Source organism: Cyprinus carpio, chromosome B1, assembly GCF_018340385.1.
Source record: "Cyprinus carpio isolate SPL01 chromosome B1, ASM1834038v1, whole genome shotgun sequence".
Lineage (NCBI taxonomy): Eukaryota > Metazoa > Chordata > Actinopteri > Cypriniformes > Cyprinidae > Cyprinus > Cyprinus carpio.
In genome coordinates this window covers 36,800,482-36,823,642 of record NC_056597.1, presented here as the reverse complement: position 1 = coordinate 36,823,642, position 23,161 = coordinate 36,800,482, and the positions used below count along the sequence as shown (strand labels likewise).

Sequence of the window (23,161 nt, the reverse complement as noted above, 5' to 3'; positions counted from 1 at the left end):
GGGGTGATTTTTTTAATTTTTTTTCCCTCTTTCTGTTGTGAGTGTAACTAGTGTTCAGAATAGAATACATTTTTTTTTTTTTGACTTTCAATTCAGATGAATCAAAAAATATTTGCATATGCAACTGTTGTCTACAAAAATGTAAGTGTGCAAAAAATCTTGTGTACAAAAAGAAGTAGTGTGCTTGTATGCTTTTCTGAGCACAGCCCAAAGCACAAACTGGTGTAAAGGGTGCTAAAACTCAAACTCATCAAAACCCTTAAAGCCTCAGCTGTGGATTGTCCTGTGATAAATATACACACCCACAATAGTTAAGAAACCTTTTTTAAAAAGTTTAATCATTCTAAAAAGGTATTTACATCATCAAAGATACAAATTAAAAGTGTTTTGATACACATCTGTAGCTGAGACGGTTAAAGTGCAAAATCCTACTGTTATCTGTAAGCAGGTTTTGGGATGTCCGAATCCCTTCGTAAAAGACCACATTGAAAATCAAAATGCAAGGCTGTTAAATGTACATATTACTTAAAAGAAAGGAAAACATGTATACAAAGGTGAGTTTAAGACCGCAGCTTAACTGAAATGAAACCAAGAAGTGACTGATGTTGTACATGCTACATAGGCAGCAAGCATAAAATGTTGAGTATATTAATATAACAGTATAGAGTATACAGTCAACGTTTCTCTCTGTCTTGTCACAATGTATTATGGGATTTGCTTGTATCTTTTGGAATTGCCTTAAAATGTGACTCGCTATGTTATGGAACAGGGCCTTAATAGTGTGTCAGAATTCATTTTAAAACTCATGAAGTCTTATAATGACAAGTATTGAGGAGCGTTGATCCACTGGAATGTTTTCAGAAGGCAGAGATGCTGCTTCCATTTCTCAAATCTGCATCATTTTCGGAATATCTTTCAGACTCTGTGTTACTGAACTCAACCTGAAAAACAAAATTTGAAATATATATTTGTAAATGCAAACTTTTTAAATTCCATTAACAGAATATTGGCTGAATTCTACTTATGAATTGTGTGCTTTACCTCTTTGGCTTCTTCTTTTTTGCTATCAACAGAAGAAACATGTTTAGTCAAACATCTCAGAACAAACCTGATGCACGTTTTGTATTTGAGATCAAATTTTTAAAAAGTGTGAGTGCATCTGCTCTTTGACAATATAATGGCGTTTACCTGGAAAAGTTAAAAGCATTGTCAATGCTTGATCTGTTTTTGATTCCGCCAATATTGAAGCTCTCTTGGTCAGAATCTGTGTCCTTCATTTTCTTATTCCTGAGGCAGCAAAAATAATGCATTAAATTAAATACTTAGCCATTTTTCAAACAAAATTTGTAGTCATTTTGAAAAATGTCAATGTTTGATATTTGGTTTTAATAATGTTTGATGTTTCGATGTTTGATATGCAAGGAAAAATGGCCACTAATAATTTACCTAATGAGATAGACAGTTGTCACAGCGATAATTCCCACAATGCACATAGCCAACAGAACACCGAGAGCAATAAGTACTGCATCACTGGATTCTTCAGAATTGTTTCCAGAAACATCCTCCACTTTGAATTCCAAATCGGAACCAAACACCTTCTCCAGTTCCGCTTTTAAGGCGTTATGATTACTCTGCAGTTTCCTGTGGGAGTTGACACAATTCAGATCCCTCAAACTCACATCTTGTAAACTGCACAGACTTGTGCTACAGTGGAAACCTAGCAGGGTTTAAAAGCAAAAAATAATTTATGAATATATTGCATTTCTAACTTACTCTTTGACCTCTGTGGCTTCAATGACAGCACCACTGCTATCCATCGCAATGAAGCTGATGTAAGTCTTGGCTGTAGATTCTCTGAGAATGGTGCGCATCTCAATCCCATCCTCAGCTCTCACACTGAGGATTTTCACAGTCAAACCTAAAGCTTTCTTCATGGAACTGAGAAAAAACACCAATGAAACATTCAGTTTGATTTGTGAACTGCAACAAGTTTATTAAAAAGAACCAATTCAAAAAGAACGATTCATTCAAGTTTGGAAAATATGCATATGGACTATATAATGGTGTCTTTTTTTGAAGCTTGATAGTCCAATGGTCAATGTGAACTTAAAAAAACAACAAAAAAAATTTGCCATTTGTCTTGCAGTGAAAAGTCAGCCACATCAGGTTTGGAATGACATAAAGGTGAGTAAATAGTGACAAAATGGGTGAATAATTTGGACGAATATACTTCCCCTTACTTTCTTTTCTCAAAACACAAATTGCAATGATTAAACTTCCCTTCGGTCCCCATGCAAAGTAAGCTGAGAAATGGCAATTCTCCTACTCACTCTTCAATCTCTGGTATCTTCTTCTCCACCGTGAACACGGCCTGGTTTAGAGAGATGACCAAAACGTTGTCACTTCCGCTTTTTTTCACTGTGATCTGTAGGTAGAAGACATGAGAGCTTGTTTTGATCTCTTGAAATTTCACAGATCTCAATCACAATGCCTTTGGTCATTTGAAAAAGTCTTGCAAAAGCGTTCTCTTTTTTTTCCTTGTTCTCTTTCTTCTCACCTGTACTGTTGCAGTTGTGGACAGTCCATGTTTATCGGTGGCTTTAACATCTAAGGGAAACTGACCATCGCCAACACTAGATGCGTCCAGTACATAGATTTGACCGGTGTTTGCCTCTACTTCCACCAGAGATGTAGACTTCACCAGGGAATACTGCAATTCTGAGCTCTCGCCCACATCAGGGTCTGATGCCTGAGGGGCACATGACATGTCAGCCACTTAGTAACCCTGAAAAATACTTGATTAATCACAATTAACAAGTTCTGTAGCCTATTCCTTATATGCAGTTCTGTGTTCTATGTATTTCCATTTTGCAAAGGTCTTCAGGAAAGTTACTATAGCATTAGCAATACGGTTGCTAGGTGTTTGCTTTCTGGCCCGAGTCAAAAGAACCCACCCAAAAGAACCCACCATATTCTACTAACGTCTCTATAATATACTATTCCATAGAAACTCTTCAAACAACAAAACATTGGAAAACAACAAAATAAATCTTATTACACATATATTCAATTTTACAACTGATGTCTATGCCCTCTTTTGAAAAGCACCAGCCACCGCTGAGATTCACTTACCTGGACCTTCACTATAGGGAATTTGTATGGAGTGACAGTGAAAATTTCTGCCTCATATATTTCAGTATCAAACACAGGAGCCTCATTCACGTTCTCAACCTGAATGATGACCTGAAAATTATTGAGAGAGAGAGAAAGTTAAATGCTAATGTATATGAGCCCTGTGCCCACTTTTCTTTAAGAGGAAAAACTTTGGTTTTAACATCTGTGGGAACATTAAGACTTGGGCCCAAAACACATTCTTCTCAAGTATGTGAACACAAGCATTTCTAGTTACACAAATTTGTCATTTGCATTCAAAACGGCAATTCGTATTCGCAATTTGCTACAAATGTTCTTTGTGCATTCTCAGTGTTGCATTAAGAAGGTGCTATGTTCTTAAGTTGTCTTCTAAAGGACAACTACTCTGCAGGTTTTAGCTATCCACCATTGGTGTTTGCATACTTGTATAGAGTTTGTTTCTGGCCTTGTTTGTAGTTGAATAGTACCGTTGTCTCTGCAGTGTTTGGAGGAGTTCTGGAGTCTACGGCCTCTACTGTGAGGATGTACCTCTCCTCTTCCTCCTTGTCCAGAGGTCTGAGAGCTTTTATGGTTCCCTCACCATCCACAGAGAAGACATCTTCGTGTGACTTCATGTTATAGCTGACTGTAACCAGTGGACTCCCTGTTAATGCCTTGACTTCCCCGACTTTCATGGCCTCAGGTTCGTTCTCCTTAATTACGAAGTTGTAGGAGGAGCTCTCAAAAGCCACAGTCTCAGTGAGGGAGGTTATTTTGAAGTTAATCAAGACTTCAGCTACAGAGAGAAGAAAGATGTTAGTTTTGACACGTTCATCGGATTAGAAATTAACTTTTTATTTGCAAACATTATTTGCATTCATTTGACTTTAACATTAAATGTTCCCTCCTGGTGGAATGACCTGACCAACTCAATCCGAGCAGCTGAGTCCTTAGCCATCTTCAAGAATTGTCTAAAAACACATCTCTTCCATCTTTATTTGACCCTCTAACTCTAGCACTCTCTATTCAAATTCTATTCTTTAAAAAATGCCCCCTTTTAGACTTACACTCAATTTTTACCAACTGCTTGTTCTCTTTTTTTTCCCACTAGCTTCTCTAATCTTTTTGTATTCTATCTGTTTTCTTTTTATTTATATAATTTTAAATAAAAAAAACCTTTCTGTGTGTACTGCGTTAAGCTAACTGAAACTTGTTATAGCACTTGTGTATTATTGCTCTTTTGTTGATTTTGATTGCTTCCATTGTCTTAATTTTAAGTCGCTTTGGATAAAAGCATCTGCTAAATGTATATGTATGTATTTACAGGAATAATTCAAAGGAATTATGCAAACCACACTCAAACCTTCATCAGATTGTGCTGGTGTTCCATGATCTGTCGCTATAGCAGTCAGGGTTAGCTGTGTGTCTTCTGTGACCTCGCTAAGGTCAGAGGTCAAAGTGATGTCTCCTGTTTCAGCATCCAGTGCCACCATGGAAGAGTCTTCAGAGAAACTACAGAAAGACAACATTCATGCATCTGTCTTAAAAAAGGTGTCATGTAGGTAAGTGTGTTTTTATGATTAATCCTTAAGAGTTTAACCTTTCTAAATGGAAGCCTAGTTATAAGTGTGAAAGTCCTGAGCTGTACCTGTAGGTAATATTTGCATTGGACCCGGCATCTTTATCTGTGGCAGAGACTGTCAGGAGCAACTTTCCAACCTTGGCATCTTTAACCAGAATACTTGTGCTGTAGGTGTCAGAGCTGAAGACTGGAGCGTTGTCATTGATGTCTGTGATACTGACCCTCACTGTGGTGATATTCTGCAGAAAATAAACACAAGCAACCCTTTTGCAGTACAGACCAAAAGCTCATATTTGCAATGTCTAGTATCAAACTTAAGGATTGCAGTTAGTAGAATCTAGAAGTTTGAATATTGGATTCACAGTGCAATGTCTTAATCGATAGCAGCTTAGACTGGTTGATCATGTGCAACATAAAAAACTACTACCTGGAGTTTGCTTTAGATGTCATTTAGAGATAGAAAAGTATCAAATTTGATGTCAATTTACAGCAGAAGTAGTCAAGCCTGTTCTTGGAGGGCTGCTCCAACCCTTATCAAACACACTTGAACCAGCTAATCAAGGTGCTCATGATTACTTGAAAACAACAGCCAAGTGTGTTGGAACAAGGCTGGAACTAAAGTCTAGGAAGGCAGAGGCAGATTGCTACCCCTAGTCTGTGTTTTCGAAGTTGCGTGCTACCAAGTGCCTCAAACAAAACTCAAGGGAAGTGTTTCAAAGATTTGATTTTCATAAACTCTGGAAAATTAAGCAACTAGTTTATCCTTCAAGCATGTATTGTATCATGGCGGACAGGTAAAAAAAAAAACATGCTGACTCCTTTGTGATGATCAGATCAAAGTTATTGTGATTTTTGTTATACTGGCAATAAGCACCAGTAGTCTGTAAACAGACTGTGGGATTGCTGTCTGAGGTTGTGACTAAGAATGTACCAGTAAATACAATAACAAAACTGCACTGAAGTATGCCGTTAGATCATGCTAATTGTATAAAGAAAAGGAAATTACATGTCCCTGTGGTATCCCATGATCCACAGCAACAATGACCACATCATACACATCTTGTGTCTCCCTATCCAGCTCCTTGAAGGCTAGTAGAGTTCCATCCTAAAGGGAAAAAGGAAATAAATATAAATAATAATAATAAATAACAACCGAACATCTGGCAATGCACTGTCCTAGGTTTAGGTCCTCACATCTTTGAAGCTGAAGATATTGCTGTAAGAGGAAATAGTGATGGTGACACGTCCGTTTCCTCCAATGTCAGAGTCTGTGGCTGATATCATGCACACCTCTCCAGGTGATGAGGGAGTGTAAGCACCTTCCTGAATCTCAATGGGCTCTGGGAGAGGAAGGAATTGTGGGTTGTTGTCGTTGACGTCCAGAACTGTGATGTTGACCTGAGCTGTGGCACTTAAACCATCATCAGGCTGGTCTACAGCTATTACCTAAAGAAGACAATGCAAGTATCCCATTTAGAATGAACAGACATCCTGAACATGTTGTGAATAGTTTCGTGATATTTTGTACCTCTATGATGTAATTGTCTATAGTTTCTCTATCCAATGTGGCATCACTCCTGAGTGATATTACTCCTTGATCGGTGACAGCAAAGGTATCGCTGTCCATGATAAAGATACCTTTAGAGAACCCACCCTGATCAGAAAGAAACAAGAAAAGGTAAGTCAGTCAAAACAAACTTGGAATGTTGGCTTGAGAAAGCTTTACTTGGAAATTTACAAGGAGAATTTGAAAGTTGTTCAGGTCTTTTGTAGTTTAAATTGTAGTTTAAAAAAATGTTGCATATGCCTTGTATACTTGCATGACTAAACTTTTCCAAGTAGTTGGTAGGGAATTTTTGCTAGGGTGTTCAGGGGCACTGCTCTGGTTTCTGGGCCCCCTGAACAGCATATTGACTCAAGGCTCAGTAGAAATAGTGTTCTAAAGGGCTTGGGTTGTGTCAGGCTGAGGTTTGTTCTGGGTGAAAGCTGAGTGTTGCTGAGAAGGTCCAAAGATATTCTAAAGGGTTTCTATGCAGCTACAAGAATGAGAAGTCTCAGCAACCACTCAGAACACCTCTGCAACCACTGCAGCAGGATGAATATAGAGTGTTGCTATATGGTTGCTCATGTTTTTGAGGTGATTAGATTGCTTCTAAGGTTTTCTGGGTGGTTTCTAGAGGCATTGCAAGGCAGTTTCTACATAGACTTGTAGTATGGGAGAGGTTAATGGGGATTTCTTGGGAGTTACTACATAGACTTTAGGGGATGTTGCCAGAATACTTTATAAGTTTGCCAGAATAAGTTTGTAAGTTTGTACAACAACTAATACGATTCTAGCATCTACTTTTCTTACCTCATCCTCATCTGAGACCTCCAAAGATACCAGAAAAGTTCCACTCGCAAGGTTTTCATAGACGGACACGTCATACTGGTCCTTACTGAACACGGGCGCTTTATCGTTTACATCCTCAACCCACACTGTTACAAAAACATTGCCAGTAAGAACAGGGTTTCCTCCATCTCGTCCCTCCACCTCTAGAGTGTACTTCTTAACTTTGCCGTAATCCAGCTTTTCCGCTAGGTTTATGGAGCCAGACTCTTCATCAATGGTAAAGGCGAGTGGTGTGGAAGAAGGCTCCTGTTTGACAATGTGATAAGTCACTATAGCATTTTCCCCGTCATCTTTGTCTGTCGCCATGATGTCGATGATGTTTGTTCCTACTTCAGCATGCTCAGACACTGTGGCCTCATACTGTTGTTTGGAAAATATGGGAGCATTGTCGTTGATGTCAGTCACAGAGATGTCCAGAGTGGTGGTAGCTGAACGTGACGGGCGACCCTGATCTTGGGCAGTGATCACTAAGTGGTACTCATCTTGGGTCTCCCTGTCAAGGGGAGCTGCTAGGGTTATCACTCCTGTTTCTTGGTCAACACTAAATCTCCCAGCACTTCCCAGGAGAGTGTATCGCACTTCACCATTAAACCCTGAATCTGCATCTGTGGCATTTACGGATGTTACTTCATCTCCCACCGTGTGATCCTCTGGTACTGGGACAGTAGCAGGGTGATTTTCGAACACTGGACTGTTGTCGTTGATGTCCAGCACCTCAACCAGGACTGATGCCTCATCCCGGTTAGTTCCATCTGATATCGACACCTGCACAGTGTAGCTGCTCTTCTCCTCAAAGTCTAGTTTGACTCTGGTTGAGAGAACACCTGTATCCTGGTTTATGGAGAACTTGTCAGCATCACTCTCAACCATTAAGATGACAGGAACTAAAGGTTCAAGGGACAGGAAGTCAACCTGTAAATGAGAGAGTCCATATTGGTTTCCACCGTCTTTGGTATAGTATGTGAGAACTCAAAATTGATTAACATTTAAAGAAATGCATGCTATATTCCAAGTCTTCTGATTTTCAGTAGATAACCATTCCTTCAGTCCGTTCCTCACACAAAGCTGTTGAATAACTTTAGAAGGCTTGGAATATAGTGCATAAGCCGTATGGACTACTTTGATGGTCCTTTTATTTCAGTAGCTGCTCCTGGAGAGAGCCCAAGAACCCTGCTCCAACACACCTGCCTGTAATTATCAAGCAGCCCCGAACACCTTGATTAGGTCGGGGTTGAAATCTACAGAACGGTATCTCTCCAGGAGCAGGGTTTTGGAGATTGACAGTCATGTGCTTGCACACTTTTTTGTAAATTTCTCCTTTTTGTATTCCACAGAAAAAAAAAAATGTGTTTGAAACAACATGAGGGGGAGAAAGTCATGACAGAATTTTTACATTTACATGTTTTTTGAGATATGTGACTGTACTCATAAACCCTGGATGGAGCTTTGACGCATGCCAAATTTCAAGTAGATTGAACTAATGATTCCATTTTAAAGCCTCGTTTCCACTGGGCAGTATGGTTCAGTACAGTGCAGTACGGTACGCAATTACTTCTGTTTTCATTGTCAGAAGTTGTGAATAGTACCAAAATAGCCAACTGCACACACGGGGAATGAAGCGTTTCCTTCACTCGTTCTGCCATGCTGCTCATGTGTTGGGCTTGTTTACATCGGAGTGTGCAAACACATAAATATAACAGTATATTTTAGAATTTTATATTTTCACACACATACACACAGACAATGTTTTGCTTTCTTATTCGCTCGAGATCGAGATTGACGTCAATCGTTACTTTCCAGCATAGACCACACCTATCAAGTAAAGGTATGGTTGGCGATGGAAATGCAAGCCAGATTAGGGTGTACCGTCCCTAATCATACTATACTTGTACCGTACCGTACCGCTCAGTGGAAACGAGGCTTTACAGATAATTTCATATTTTTTCCTGTTATAGCACCACCAAGTGGCCAAGCTCTGCCGTTTTTTGTGTGTGTCCTCAGACTGAGCCCATACATAAGTGTACCAAGTCTGGTGAAATTATCTTTTCGTGTTTTTTTTTTTTTTTTTTTTTTAGAAGGTTGTAATTCAGCAGACTATTATCATCAAAGGCTTTTATATCCGTTACAGAGACAGTGCCTTGGAAAAGAAGCTCTTATAGGGAAACTGTTTGTGCTGTAAGGACCTTCACAATGTCTGCGTCTGCTTGATCCTCCTCTACTTGTCCCTGGTAGGTGTCCCGAAGGAACTGAGGATGAGACTCTCCAGGTGCCTTGACATTCACAATTGCAGAAGTTGATCTGCTTATAGCACCCCCTAATGGTTTGAAAAGAAAATGCAGTGGTTTTTAAATCAAAAGTAATGTATCCACAGCCATATATGCCTCCATCAAATTTCTGCAAAAACACCTATATATGAAAACTTACCATCTTTTGCAGTCACATAGAGTGCAAACTCTAGGATTTTATTTTCCACCAGGTCAATTTTGTTAATTAGTGTAATCTCCCCATCATTCTCATTCATTTCAAAATGACCTCTCTCATTTCCAAACTCAATGGAGTAGCTGATTTCCCCATTTGGACCTGTATCCATGTCTGTTGCTTCGACTACATGAAAATTTACATATGTTTAGTTAGTATACAACTTCTTTCCAACGTTTATGGTATAGTAGTCATCTTATAATGACATTATGGTTCCACAATCTTTGAAAATGTACTAAAATATTGATTGTGCTGGAAAACATTTAAAAGACTCAACAAAACAATGATTCATCACCTTGACAACCTGCATTCCAACAGTTTGGTTGCTGAAAACTTTGCCCTCATACTTGGAAGTTGTAAACTGTGGACTGTTGTCATTCTCATCCAGCAACACAATGGTCACATCTGCTGTTGCTTTGATAGTAGAAGGAGGTTTTTCTTCTGCTTCAACCTTTAGATTTTGAAAACAAAATTGGTGTTGCATAATTTTTCATTGCACAAAATTTATAATCATATTTAATGATAAAATGAGCCTTATTGTTACTTTAAAACTGAAGCTAGCTGTGGTTTCTCTGTCTAGGTCCACTGAGCTTTTCACCAGAATTATTCCATCAGGGCTGATCGAAAAAGGGACGGAGTCTGGAATAATCCGGATTGTTCCCACAAATCCTTCCTGGGATAAAAAAGGTTACTTAGTAAGTTCTTTTTTCAGTTTTTATTTTATTTGTACAAACATACAGCAAGGTTTTCAGGAACAATACCAGGTCTTTATCAGTGACTCTAGTCTGAAGCACAAACTGGTCCTCTGGTGAATTTTCCAGAATAGACACGGTGTACTCATCCTGCTCAAATTCCGGTGAGTTGTCATTCACGTCTTCAATGGTGACAGTCACCACAGCGCTTGCTGTCTTACTGGCATCATCCTGCTGAGCTGCCTGTTTTTACAAGGAAACATTGATGAGAAAACATGAAGAATCAAAATACTGAAATCTCTTCAGATTCACAACATCATCTTTTTAAATGATTGTCTTTAGAAACGTCTTATACCTGTATGTTAACCGTTATCTGGCCAATATCCTCTCTGTCTAGTGCTGTCGTCACAGAGATGACTCCACTGTTTCGGTCAATTTCAAAGTTGCTCTGATATTCATTTGGAAGGACTGAAACAAGAATGTGGATATGTGTGCTGTATTACCAGAAACTTAATTCAGAATATTCAAATGTAAGTATGTTATTAGGGGTGTAAAGTACTTGTTTTATCAATTGCTTTTTACAGTGCTTGACTATTGTTTGGTGGATTTTTATATCCCTCCATATTATCAGACTTAAAATGAGTCTTGTGTGTTGTAAGTCTTCTGTTAACAGTACCTGCTGTTATGCTGTAAACGACAGGCTCGTTGATGCCTGTGTCGCCATCTTGAGCTTTTATGGCTTCAGGAGTGACGACTGACAATTGTCCTGCCTGGGGCATGAACAGAAAAGAGGGGTTTTATTTGTGTGGTCAGAGGTGTTTTAAGCATTGGTCTTCTCCTCTGACATCGTTTACCTGATTTTCCTCAATGGATGCCGTGTAGAGACTGTGATCAAAATAAGGGTTTAGGTTGTCAAAATCTTCAACTGTTATTGTAACTGTTGTTGTGTCACCGAGTCCTCCTATATCCTGCAAAGACACATTGTGTTGTGTTACTGCTTTATATGGAAAAAAGCAGCTTGGACATTCTGCTAAACATTGTGGGTTCCATAAATGAGTTTTCAATTTTGTGTGGACTATTTCTTCAAAGAATAGCCTACTAGAGAAGTACTTTAAAGCTTAGTAATCGAAGTAAAATTGATGTAGGACTGGTAGGCTGTCAGTGGTTTTGTTTTTACTTTAGCTTCCACAGTGAAGATGTACTGTTGAGCATTGTTGTAGTTCAGACGTTGTTTCAACCTGATGTTACCGTCCTGTCTCACTTCAAAGTCATCTGGTACTGGAGGCTGTTAATAGAGTGGAAGTGATCAATTAAAAATGAGCATATGGATAAGTTCATGGACACAAAGCTGAGCTTACATAGCTGTTGCACAATGCAGCTTATTGTATCTATCAAATATTTGAGTTGTTCACGGCTCACCAGTATAGAATATGTAATTCTGTTGTTTTCTGGAGAGACATCTGCATCGTCAGCCCTCACCCTGAGCACATCTGAACCCACAGTCATCATCTGGAGCAAAAGACAGGGTTTACTAAGAGATGTGAGATCTCTCAGTGACCAAACACACTACAGCTGTATGGAGACGTGACATTACACACACCTCTGACACTCTGCCGCTGTATGATTTGCTCTGGAAGATCGGAGGGTTGTCATTGACGTCCAGAACGTCTACCATCCGGATGTTTTTCACCTGAAATGAACAATGAAGACTTTGTAATCAAGGTTTATGTGCTGGATATTTATTTCTATAATGCTTTGTCTTAATTATTTCATAATGTTAAGTGTTTAAATAAACATACCTCTCCTGAGCAGGTGACTGAATAATATAATTTCTCTCCATACTAGAAGAAATAAAACATACAAAGCTTAGTTAAGTCAGAGACTAGCTGACACTCTACCAACTCAGTGCATCAGTGAGGCTAGAACAAACCTCCTTTAGTTCATCAGCGTCCAGTGGTTTTTTGGTCCGTACAGTAGCGGTTGAATCTCCATCAGAATAAATCAGCTCCACAAATTCCAAACCAATAGGAAATAAATGTGGCTTCAGCACCAGACGATCATTAGGTCCAATATTAGTGAGAATCTCTACATCACCTTTAGGCCAGATTAAATACACATTTAAATATGTATTCTAACACACAATCAAATAATAGTTAATTACATAAAGACTAGATAATTCCAGTGCCCTATTGTTCTTGTATTACTCTTGCAATACCCACAAGCAACAGCACCTTAAAGTACCATAGAAGCACTTTATCAAATATATATTTAAAATATTTTAATATAAACATTTCAGATTAGTATAAATATATACTACTAATAATTATAACAACACAAAAGTTTTCTTGCAAATGTGAAAAGACACATGTAATATTGTAAACTATTAGTTAAAGTCATGTTAGTATATCTCACCTTCATATCCCTCCGGGATGCTCCCTACATTGATATTAGTTCCAGTTGCACAGTTTATCTGTGATTGACTTAAAGACCTAACAGACAGCTGAAGGCCTACATTAAGTATTACAAACAACATTAAATCACACAAAGCATAAAAACAATTTAAACAGACAGTTTTAAAATTTGCCATCATTTTTATTTTCAATGTTTTTGCTGATATGCTGGTGACATGCTTCAGTTGTCATTCTAAATCGAATCAACATAGTATCTGGTTGTATATTGAATATTGTTTAAAACTCATGTCAATTAAATATTTAATCACTTTGAAATATAACCATTATACTAAAATTAAGTTATATTACTTCCTGTTAAATCTTGACAAGTATTATAAATTTGACTCACCAGTATCACTCAATACGCTATGGACATGCAGAATAGTTAAAATAAATAGAGAATATAAAGGAATTGAAAATGAGGCCATCTTTTCCATAATCGGCTGTCAGCACAGCTTGTATTCTGAAGCCTGGCAGTGAGGAGAATGACTATTCCTTGTGTAACATCTCTCTCGGAGCTGTTCTTTATTGTATGTCATAAACAGTTATGGCCTCTGCTGTAAGCAGGTATCAAAGGTGCTTCATAAATTCAGTAATGCAGGATTGATGTGGGAGGGATTTTCTGGAAAGAAGTTGACGTTACGAGTTTATTTGAGGATATCTAAGATTTTTAACCTTTGATATCAACCTTTACTTTATCTCATTCTATCATTTCTTCTCATGCAGTGGTTTTAGTCACTTAGGTCTATTCTTGTTTATCATTATACAGCCTTGTGGAATACGTCATTCTGATTGTACAGTTGCAACATTCTAATGTCCAATGACCAATGAACTGTATATTTGCCTGTTGTCTGGCAACTAATTTCATACGCTGTGCTTCATGTCTGTCATATTACTCTGTGCTCTCTTTCTTGTCACATAATGGAATAATTTAAACTCTAATCAATATTTAACTTACAATTTATTCATAAATTGGTGGGGTAATCAGATGAATACTGAACAGTCAACCGCTAATTATACTAAAACCAACCCCCGTAGGATAATGTAAGTTCATATCTGGGATGTGATCTTTTTTTGTAATCATGAACAGTACATTATTCCTTCCTTAATGATAACCACTCATTTATTGTCATAAATCAAAAGACCTTTTGCTGGACTTTGGCCTGCAATTTAACAGGCTGTAAAGATACATGACAACAATGAATAATTCACACCCTGGTCTGCTGTGTAACTCAATGAGATTTTCCAAATCTATCCACCTTATCTTATCACAGCTTACTAGTTATGTTCCTTATTTTTCAGAACCAGATATATAAATTTATTGCACCAACATTTTAGTTGCATTACAGAACAAATCAAAGGTCACACACAATAAATACTTTGTATAAATGTTTGAAAGTTTATTATATCATGTGCTGATGATTTTATGTAATTAAGTATTGGAATGTTTACATAAACATTAATCCTATAGCATTTTGTTTCAGTTCAGATTTTTCGGCAGACAGATAATAAAAAAACAAAAAATGAACAAACAAAAACATAAGTTAGGTGTCTCTTAAAGAGTCAGTTCACCCAAAAATGAAAATAAGCCCATAAATTACTCACCCTCAAGTTATCCAAGGTGTATATGACTTTCTTCTTTCAGACAAATCCAGTCGGAGTTATATTAAAAATTGTCTTCGATCTTTCAAGCTGTTTAATGCCACTCAGTGGGTGTTGCAGTACATCAGTCCAAAAGAAGTTAAATAAAAAGCGCCCATCCAAAAAAAAAAAAAAAAAGTGTCTCACTTTGTAAGAAAAATTACCATATTTAAAACTTTTTTATTTTTAATTGGCTCAAGTAAAAAAATATAGATGTGAATCATTACCCTATTTTTTTTTTTTTTTATTGGATGAATGAAACTTTTTTTTTCAGTGTAATTCAAAACACTTTCAGCTAGCCTACATGGTATAACAATAGGTGTCCATGAATTTAAAGCTTATGTAGTGTCTGGCTGTAATTTTTTTGAGTATGCTGAGATATTAACACCTCTGTACCTCCAGGATTCACACTTAGGATTTTCACAGATTTTCACAAAGAACTGAGGAAAAACACACAGTACTCAAAAGTACCAATGAACCATTAATTGTGAAAGAATTAATTAATTTGTAAACCAGAAAGAATTATGTTTATTGAAAAGAATTGGTTCAAAAAACTGTTTTATTGTGTTTAAGACTTGGAAATATAGGACACAAATCACTCCTCCAAACAGCCCATGCCGAGCAGGGGTATCATTTCTTTGGTATCATCTTCTTCAGTTTGAACATAGGCTTTTTTGGAATGACCACAAAGTTGTCACTTGCACTTTCTCTCACTTTGATCTGCAGGCAAGCACAAAAAAGTTTATTTGATCACTGAATGCATTGCATTGATGGCTCTGTTTTACAGCTTTCAGTCAAAATGGCATTGAAACAACTCACCATTACTGTTGTAGTTGTGAACAGTCCGAGTTCATCAGTGGCTTTAACCTGTAAGGTGAACATACTGTCTCCAAAACCGGATACATCCAGTACGTAGAGCTTGCCGGTGTTTGCATCTACATCCAGCACTGGACAGTGCTCCAGTAGGGAATACTGCAGTTTTGAGCTCTCGCCAACATCAGGGTCTGATGCCTGAAGGAAACACAACATTTCAACCAATTACAAACAAACATGTTATTATATGTTATTAATGGCCTAGTCTATTGACAGCACTAAAATATACAATTCTGAGGACAGCTCAGAGTTTGGTCATGCATTTTCATTTGGTTTAGTTATAGTTTGTTGGCTAGCAGCTTAGTTTTTAGTTTTTACTTTTTACTTTTTGGGAGAAACATTCCAGACACCAAACTATACAAAAAAATTCTGATCACTTTAAAAATAGCAGCCCACATCTCCCAAATAAGCCATGATCTGAGGCATGATTAATATTACACACCAAGGCTCATTATTGCATTTTATTACATTTATCACTTACCTGAACCTTCACTATAGGGAATTTGTATGGAGAGTTACTGGGGATTTGGGCCTCATATATTACAGCATCAAACACAGGAGCCTCATTCACGTTCTCAACCTGAACACTGACCTGAAAATTAAGTGAGAGAAAGTCAATGCTAATATTTTTTAGCTTGTGTCAGTATGTGACTTTGGCATGTACAAGAGCAAGGCCAGAAACATATTCTCCTGCGAAGGTCTTTCAGGATTCAAATACAACTAAAAGTACTTGCTGCGTTTGCTTTGTTGCCTCATGTACAACAGGACAATGTGTTGTTTGGATATTAAAGGAGACCTATTATGCCCCTTTTTACAATATGTAATATAAGTCTCAGGTGTCCCCCAGAATGTGTCTGTGAAGTTTCAACTCGAAATACTCGGATTCATTTATTATATAATTTTTAAAATTCCTGATTTGAGAGGAAGCAGAAACATGCTGTTTCAGTGCATGTGTCTTTAAATGCAAATTAGCTGCTGCTCCCCGCCCCCTTTTCCAGAATAGGGCTGTGCCTTTACATCTCATTCCTCAGATACTCTGCTAAAAAAATGTTTGGTTTTGATTATCATGTCTTTTGGGCTGAAATCATGCATATAAATCATATTAGTTTTAACTTCTTGCACGCGCATGCACAGAAAGCGGCTATCACATGGCATGTGAGTATTATATGAAAAAGTTATTTCATGTCTTATTGCGCTTAAACTTTCGCAATGGAGTTACACCATTGTCACTTGCGAAAACAAAATGGTGGCGCCATGAATGGAAACATGCAGATTAAGGGGCGCTAATATTATAATAAGATCCCCTTTCTACGTCACAGGGGGAGCGAAATCTGACGCACTCATTTTTTCACAAGCTTGCAGAGAAAGGCTTACCAAAAAAATACTGGGTTGTTCTTTTTCACATTTCTGGGTTGGTAGATGCACCGGGGACATGAATATAGCACTTAAACATGGACAAAAATCAGATTTTCTTGATATGTCACCTTTGTTTGCATAGTATGTTTCTGGCCTTAGTTTGTAGTGAGAATAATACCATTGTCTCTGCAGTGTTTGGAGGAGTTCTGGAGTCTACGGCCTCTACTGTGAGGATGTACCACTCCTCTGCCTCCTTGTCCAGAGGTCTGAGAGCTTTTATGGTTCCCTCACCATCCACAGAGAAGACATCTTCGTGTGACTTCATGTTATAGCTGACTGTAACCAGTGGACTCCATGTTAATGCCTTGAGTTTACCTACTATCGTGGCCTCAGGTTCGTTCTCCTTGATTGTAAAGTTGTAGGAGGAGCTTTCAAAAGCCAAACCATCAATTTTGAAATGGATCAAGACTTTGGCTACAGAGAGAAAAAAGAAGAAAGGATGTAATTTATGAAGAATGAATGCTGAAAGGCAGTAACAGCTGTATTAACACTTGGCGCTCGCAGACATGTTTCTGCCTTTTCATATTTATATAAGTGGGAACAAGCTACACCCAAACCTTCATCAGATTGTGCTGGTGTTCCATGATCTGTCGCTATAGCAGTCAGGTTTAGCAGTGTGTCTTCTGTGACCTCACTAAGGTCAGAGGTCAACGTGATGTCTCCTGATTCAGCATCCAGTGCCACCATGGAAGAGTCTTCAGAGAAACTACAGAAAGACAACATTCATGCATGTAGGTAAGTGTGTTCATGGTTGAGCCTTCATATTATTAATCCTAAATAAATGAAAGATTAGTCTTGAGCTGTACCTGTAGGACCCGGCATCTTTATCTGTGGCAGAGACTGTCAGCAGTACCTCTCCAACCTTGGCGTCTTTAACCAGAATACTTGTGCTGTAGGTGTCAGAGCTGAAGACTGGAGCGTTGTCATTGGCGTCTGTGATACTGACCCTCACTGTGGTGATGTTCTGCAGAAAAAAACACAAGCAGCCCTTTTGTAGTACAGACAAAAAGCTCATATTTGCAATGTTGTCTAATTTGCTTGCTACCAAGTGCTTCAAACAAAACATGGAAAATCTTTCAAACTTTCTAACACATGAAGCTCTGGCAACTCAAACAACTAGTTCTTCCTTAGAATCCCTTGTACAAACATAGATTTGTATGATGCCAGACAGATAAACCTTTTACTCCCAGACTGTTGAGTAAAGCCTGCCAATAAGATGCTTGCATTATGAAAAGTTTTTACATTTTTTTTATATGCAACAAACAACCAATCAACAAACATTCTGTAAGAAGCCTTCTGTTGAGAATAATAATATTCCACCAAACAAAACAACAAAAAAACACTAAAGAAAATACATACACACAAACCATAAAAAAAAAAGTGGAAATTAATACATTTCTTGGTGGGATTGCATGATCCATTGCAACAATGACCACATCATATACGTCCTGTGTCTGCCGATCCAGCGCCTCAATAGCTAATAGAGTCCCATCCTACAAGAGAAGGAAATATTTTGGGACAAGCCGAGTAAGATCTGGACACTGACATTACAATTTCCATAAAAATATGATATCATGTAGATAGGCACTCAGAGCATCAGTGACAGCTCTCGTAAGTCCTCTCACCTCCCTGAAGCTAAATAGTCCACTGTGTGAGTAAGTAGTGATGGTGACACGTCCGTTTTCTCCAATGTCAGAGTCTGTGGCTGATATCACGCACACCTCTCCAGGTGAGGAGGGAGTGTACATGCCTTCCTGAATCTCAATGCGCTCTGGGAGAGGAAGGAATTGTGGGTTGTTGTCGTTGACGTCCAGAACTGTGATGTTGACCTGAGCTGTGGCTCTTAAACCATTATCAGGCTGGTCTACAGCATATACCTAAAGAAGACAGTGCAAGTATCCCAATTTAGAATTAATATTTATCCTCAACATGATGTGAATAGTTGTGTTCAAGAGATGAATATGATGTGTGCAATGTGCATTATACCTGTATAATGTAATTGCCTATAGTTTCTCTATCCAAGGTGGCATTGCTCCTGAGTGATATTACTCCTTGATTGTTGATCATGAAGGTATCGCTGTCCATGATAAAGTGACCAGAGAACCCACCCTGATCAGAAAGAAGCAAGAAACGGTAAGTGCATCAAAACAACAATTCTGGCCTGGCAAAATCTTACTTGGTTGTAAGTTTGAGGATTATTTACAGTGTAGATGTTTTGTAGTTTGAATACTTATAACCTTGACATTTCATGTCAGTTTTGATGAGCTTCATCCTTTTAGTGTTTGTGGGTGTGTATCTTTGGTCACACTTTAATTTGGGGACCAGTTCTCACTTTTAACTAACTATGGAGGATTAAGAGATCTAAAATCTGGTTATGCAGAACATTAATATGTGCTTTGTAAGTAATAATAAACAGCCGATATGCTAGTTATATGCATGCTAATAAAAATTGGTCCTTAAAATAAAGTGTTACTTTTTTATTATTTATTTGTACAAACAGACAGTGAGGTTTTCAGGAACAGTACCAGGTCTTTATCAGTGACTCTAGTCTGAAGCACAAACTGGTCCTCTGGTGAATTTTCCAGAATAGACACTGTGTATTGATCCTGGTCAAATTTCGGTGGGTTGTCATTCACGTCTTCAATGGTGACAGACACCACAGCGCTTGCTGTCTTACTGGCATCATCCTGCTGAGCTGCCTGTTTTTACAAGGAAACATTGATGAGAAAACATGAAGAATCAAAATACTGAAATCTCTTCAGATTCATAACATCATCTTTTTAAACGTCTTATACCTGTATGTAAACCGTTATCTGGTCAATATCCTCTCTGTCTAGTGCTGTCGTCACAGAAATGACTCCACTGTTTCGGTCAATATTAAGGTAGCTCTGATATTCATTTGGAAGGACTGAACAGAAATATGGATATATGGGCTTTGTAATTATCAGAAAATGAATTCAGATCAGTACATTTCATCATTTAGATCACTTTAAGAAACATTATTGTTAATTGATTCGATTAGGGCGCATGTCATGTATGTTTCTGTTAACAGTACCTGCTGTTATGCTGTAAACGACAGGCTCGTTGATGCCTGTGTCACCATCTTGAGCTTTTATTTCCTCAGGAGTGACGTCTGACAATTGTCCTGCCTGGGCATGAACAGAAAAGACATAAAGGGTTTTATTTGTTTGGTCAGACGTGGATTTAAAGCTTTAATCGTTCTGTAATGACGTTTACCTGATTTTCCTCAATGGATGCCGTGTAGAGAATGTGATCAAAATAAGGGTTTAGGTTGTCAGAATCTTCTACTGTTATTGTAACTGTTGTTGTGTCATTGAATCCTCCTTTATCCTGCAAGAAAACAAACTCACTTAAAAATAACCCCTATTATAATTTTGTATAACATTAAAATTGATTTTTGTACTTTGTTTTCAAATACCAAATATTTATTTGATATAATAACAATGAGAAAAAATCTTTTAAAATTATTTTAAATATAAAATATACAGATTTGATAAAATACAAGAGAGAGAAAATTCAAAAACAAATACACATATCAGTATCTATCTATCTATATGCTAATGGTTTATAGTTATTAATTTTAGGAAGTGTATTCATTAACATCTCGTTCTCTGGAGTTCAGGAAACTGTCAAGGAATTTTAACTTTTTAAAATGACAAGATACATTTTTTGGGATATATTTAAAATTCAGTAAGTAATAATTAATAAGAGGTATATAAATTAAGCTGCTGCTGCTGTCTCTTGACTGGACTGTATGCATTTGAACTGTAACCGCAGAAGCCATACTTTATTTTAACTTGCTGGATTGCTACTAAAATAACCCAACAATCTAAAAACATTCTCAGTAATTAAAATAATAATAATAATAATAAAAAATAGTCCAACATAGTGATCCAATGTGTGCAACCCAACATTTTTACTATGTAGTGTTGAATTGCTATCAGTCTTAAAATGATAAAAATCATAGTCCTGTCATCACCAAAGCTGTTCCTGATCCTCACACTTTTACTGTATGGAAAAAAGCAGCTTGGACATTCTGCTAAACATCTCTTTTTGAGTTTCACAAGTGAGTATATGATGACAGAACTTAGATTTTTGAGCAATATTTTGAAATTTATTGATCAAAATGATGCAGGACTGGTAGGATGTGAGAAAGTTTATCATTACTCTCGCTTCCACAGTGAAGATGTACTGTTGAGCATTGTTGTAGTTCAGACGTTGTTTCAACCTGATGTTACCGTCCTGTCTCACTTCAAAGTCATCTGGTACTGGAGGCTGTTAATAGAGTGGAAGTGATCAATTAAAATGAGCATATGGATAAGTTCATGGACACAAGCTGAGCTTACATAGCTGTTGCACAATGCAGCTTATTGTATCTATCAAATATATGAGTTGTTCACGGCTCACCAGTATAGAATATGTAATTCTGTTGTTTTCTGGAGAGACATCTGCATCGTCAGCCCTCACCCTGAGCACATCTGAACCCACAGTCATCATCTGGAGCAAAAGACAGGGTTTACTAAGAGATGTGAGATCTCTCAGTGACCAAACACACTACAGCTGTTTGGAGACGTGACATTACACACACCTCTGACACTCTGGCGCTGTATGATTTGCTCTGGAAGATCGGAGGGTTGTCATTGACGTCCAGAACATCTACCGTCCGGATGTTTCTTAGCTGAAATGAACAATGAAGACTTAATAGTCAAAGTTTTTGTGCTGAATCTTTATTTCTATAATGCTTTATTTTATTTATTTTATGATGGTATTGTTTAAATAAACATACCCCTGTGTTCGAGCAGGTGATGGAATAATATAATTTTTCTCCATACTAGAAGAAATAAAACATACAAAGCTTAGTTAAGTCAGAGACTAGCTGACACTCTACCAACTCAGTGCATCAGTGAGGCTGGAACAAACCTCCTTTAGTTCATCAGCGTCCAGTGGTTTTTTGGTCCGTACAGTAGCGGTTGAATCTCCAGCAGAATAAATCAGCTCCACAAATTTCAAACCAATAGGAAAGAGATATGCCTCCAGCACCAGACGATCATTAGGTCCAATATTAGTTAGAATCTCTACATCACCTTTAGGCCAGATTAAATACACATTTAAATTCTAATACACAAACTAAAACATAATTTCTAGATAATATCAGTAGTATTCTTGAAATATTGTTTTTATTTTACTTGCAAATAGTATCGTGGACTAATAGTATTCAGTCATGTGGGCATATCTCACCTTCATATCCCTCCAGGACGCTCCCTACATTGATATTAGTTCCAGCTGCACAGTTTATCTGTGAGGAACCTTAAACAGTAACAAGTCATTGCTTTAAGAATTTAAAATACAGCTAAAGTCTTGAACTCAGTAGCACAAAATACACTTAATCATACAGTGTATTGATTTAACAATGAATATTAATTGGTGAAAACTTCAGTGTCCAAGTTAATCTTAAATCACTCCACTTATATTAGTAAGCAAAATTGTTTCCTAATAAATTCATTTTAATTCATTAGAAGAGCTTTGTCCTTTAAAACACATGCTTTTAAGCAACAGACAATCGATAGAATTAAATGGAACTACTAAAAGGTTAGGCATCACATTCAGATGTTTGAATTTACTATTGTTACTTCAGCTGGTTGTGGATAAATTTGACTTACCGATAGCACTCCTTATATGCAGACAAGCTAAAATAATTAAAATAGAGAATAAGGCCATTTTTTCACAATCCACAGTCAGTGCAGCTTGTTTTATGAAGCCTGGCAGTGAAGAGAATGACTTTGTTGTGAAATATTGGTCTCAGAGCTGTTTATTAATTGTATGCCATAAACAGTTATGGCCTCAAATAAAGATGTGTAAGCTGGTATCAAAGGTGCTTCATAGAGGCCAATTATTCAGGATTGACAGCATATAGGACCGGTTGTAGACAAAAAAAAAAAAAAAAAAAAAAAAAAAAAAAATATATATATATATATCCAAAATAAAAATCATCTTACAAGTTTATTTGAGGATATCTGAAATTTTGAACCTACAGTAGACTTTATTATTGGCCTTTACTTGATCTTGTTCCACCATTTCTCCTCATGCAATTGTTTCAGTCATCTGGGTCTATCCATCTTATTTGGGAAGTGAGCTGTGAATGTGTAAAACGTCTGATTGATTAGTTGCTAATGAGTATATAACTAGAACAGCAAGATAGCCTAAAGTTTTGTGTACCTAAAATAACCGAAAGCGGATGACACCAGAAGCCCATATTTAAGTTTTAAATCTAAAGACTTTTATGCTGGACTTTGGCCTGCAGTTGAACAGGCTGTACAGGCTAAACAGATACGTGACAACAATGAATTCACACCATGCACTGCTGTGTTAGAAGACCTGGCTTTTCACTCGTGTTGCTAAGATCACATTACAAAACGGTTTCCAATTAGATTATATAAATTTAACTATTGTTAAGGTGATTAGTGATTAGGTTGTTAAAATCGAA

General features: G+C 37.4%; 2 protein-coding genes across 6 annotated transcripts; both read right to left on the bottom strand.

The window, feature by feature from the left end:
* Positions 1-311: 311 nt before the first annotated feature.
* LOC109091692 (protocadherin Fat 1-like) lies at positions 312-22,482 on the bottom strand. Of its 5 annotated transcripts, none has more exons than XM_042717319.1 (30): positions 22,338-22,482; positions 21,916-21,984; positions 21,598-21,761; positions 21,464-21,508; positions 21,266-21,355; positions 21,085-21,174; positions 20,845-20,952; positions 19,894-20,007; positions 19,712-19,805; positions 19,452-19,564; positions 19,182-19,355; positions 10,129-10,257; positions 9,880-10,035; positions 9,531-9,711; positions 9,290-9,420; positions 7,068-8,018; positions 6,243-6,368; positions 5,909-6,160; positions 5,721-5,819; positions 4,781-4,953; positions 4,496-4,644; positions 3,621-3,928; positions 3,133-3,243; positions 2,558-2,749; positions 2,331-2,425; positions 1,774-1,938; positions 1,447-1,641; positions 1,189-1,287; positions 1,042-1,063; positions 312-941 (listed from the first exon to the last, which is right to left on the bottom strand). In XM_042717319.1, exons 1-30 carry the CDS (start codon positions 22,393-22,395, stop codon positions 858-860), a joined length of 4,737 nt encoding a protein of 1,578 aa, XP_042573253.1. In that variant the 5' UTR covers positions 22,396-22,482; the 3' UTR covers positions 312-857. The 5 variants fall into 5 exon arrangements, with proteins under 5 accessions (XP_042573253.1, XP_042573255.1, XP_042573254.1 ...); XM_042717321.1 differs by lacking the exon at positions 19,182-19,355 and adding an exon at positions 10,346-10,519; XM_042717320.1 differs by lacking the exons at positions 19,182-19,355; positions 19,452-19,564 and adding exons at positions 10,346-10,519; positions 10,632-10,744.
* Positions 14,909-17,385, bottom strand: LOC122135984 (cadherin EGF LAG seven-pass G-type receptor 3-like). Its single transcript, XM_042717323.1, has 5 exons — positions 17,214-17,385; positions 16,775-17,070; positions 15,722-15,832; positions 15,187-15,378; positions 14,909-15,087 (listed from the first exon to the last, which is right to left on the bottom strand). Exons 1-5 carry the CDS (start codon positions 17,377-17,379, stop codon positions 14,998-15,000), a joined length of 855 nt encoding a protein of 284 aa, XP_042573257.1. The 5' UTR covers positions 17,380-17,385; the 3' UTR covers positions 14,909-14,997.
* Positions 22,483-23,161: the final 679 nt, after the last annotated feature.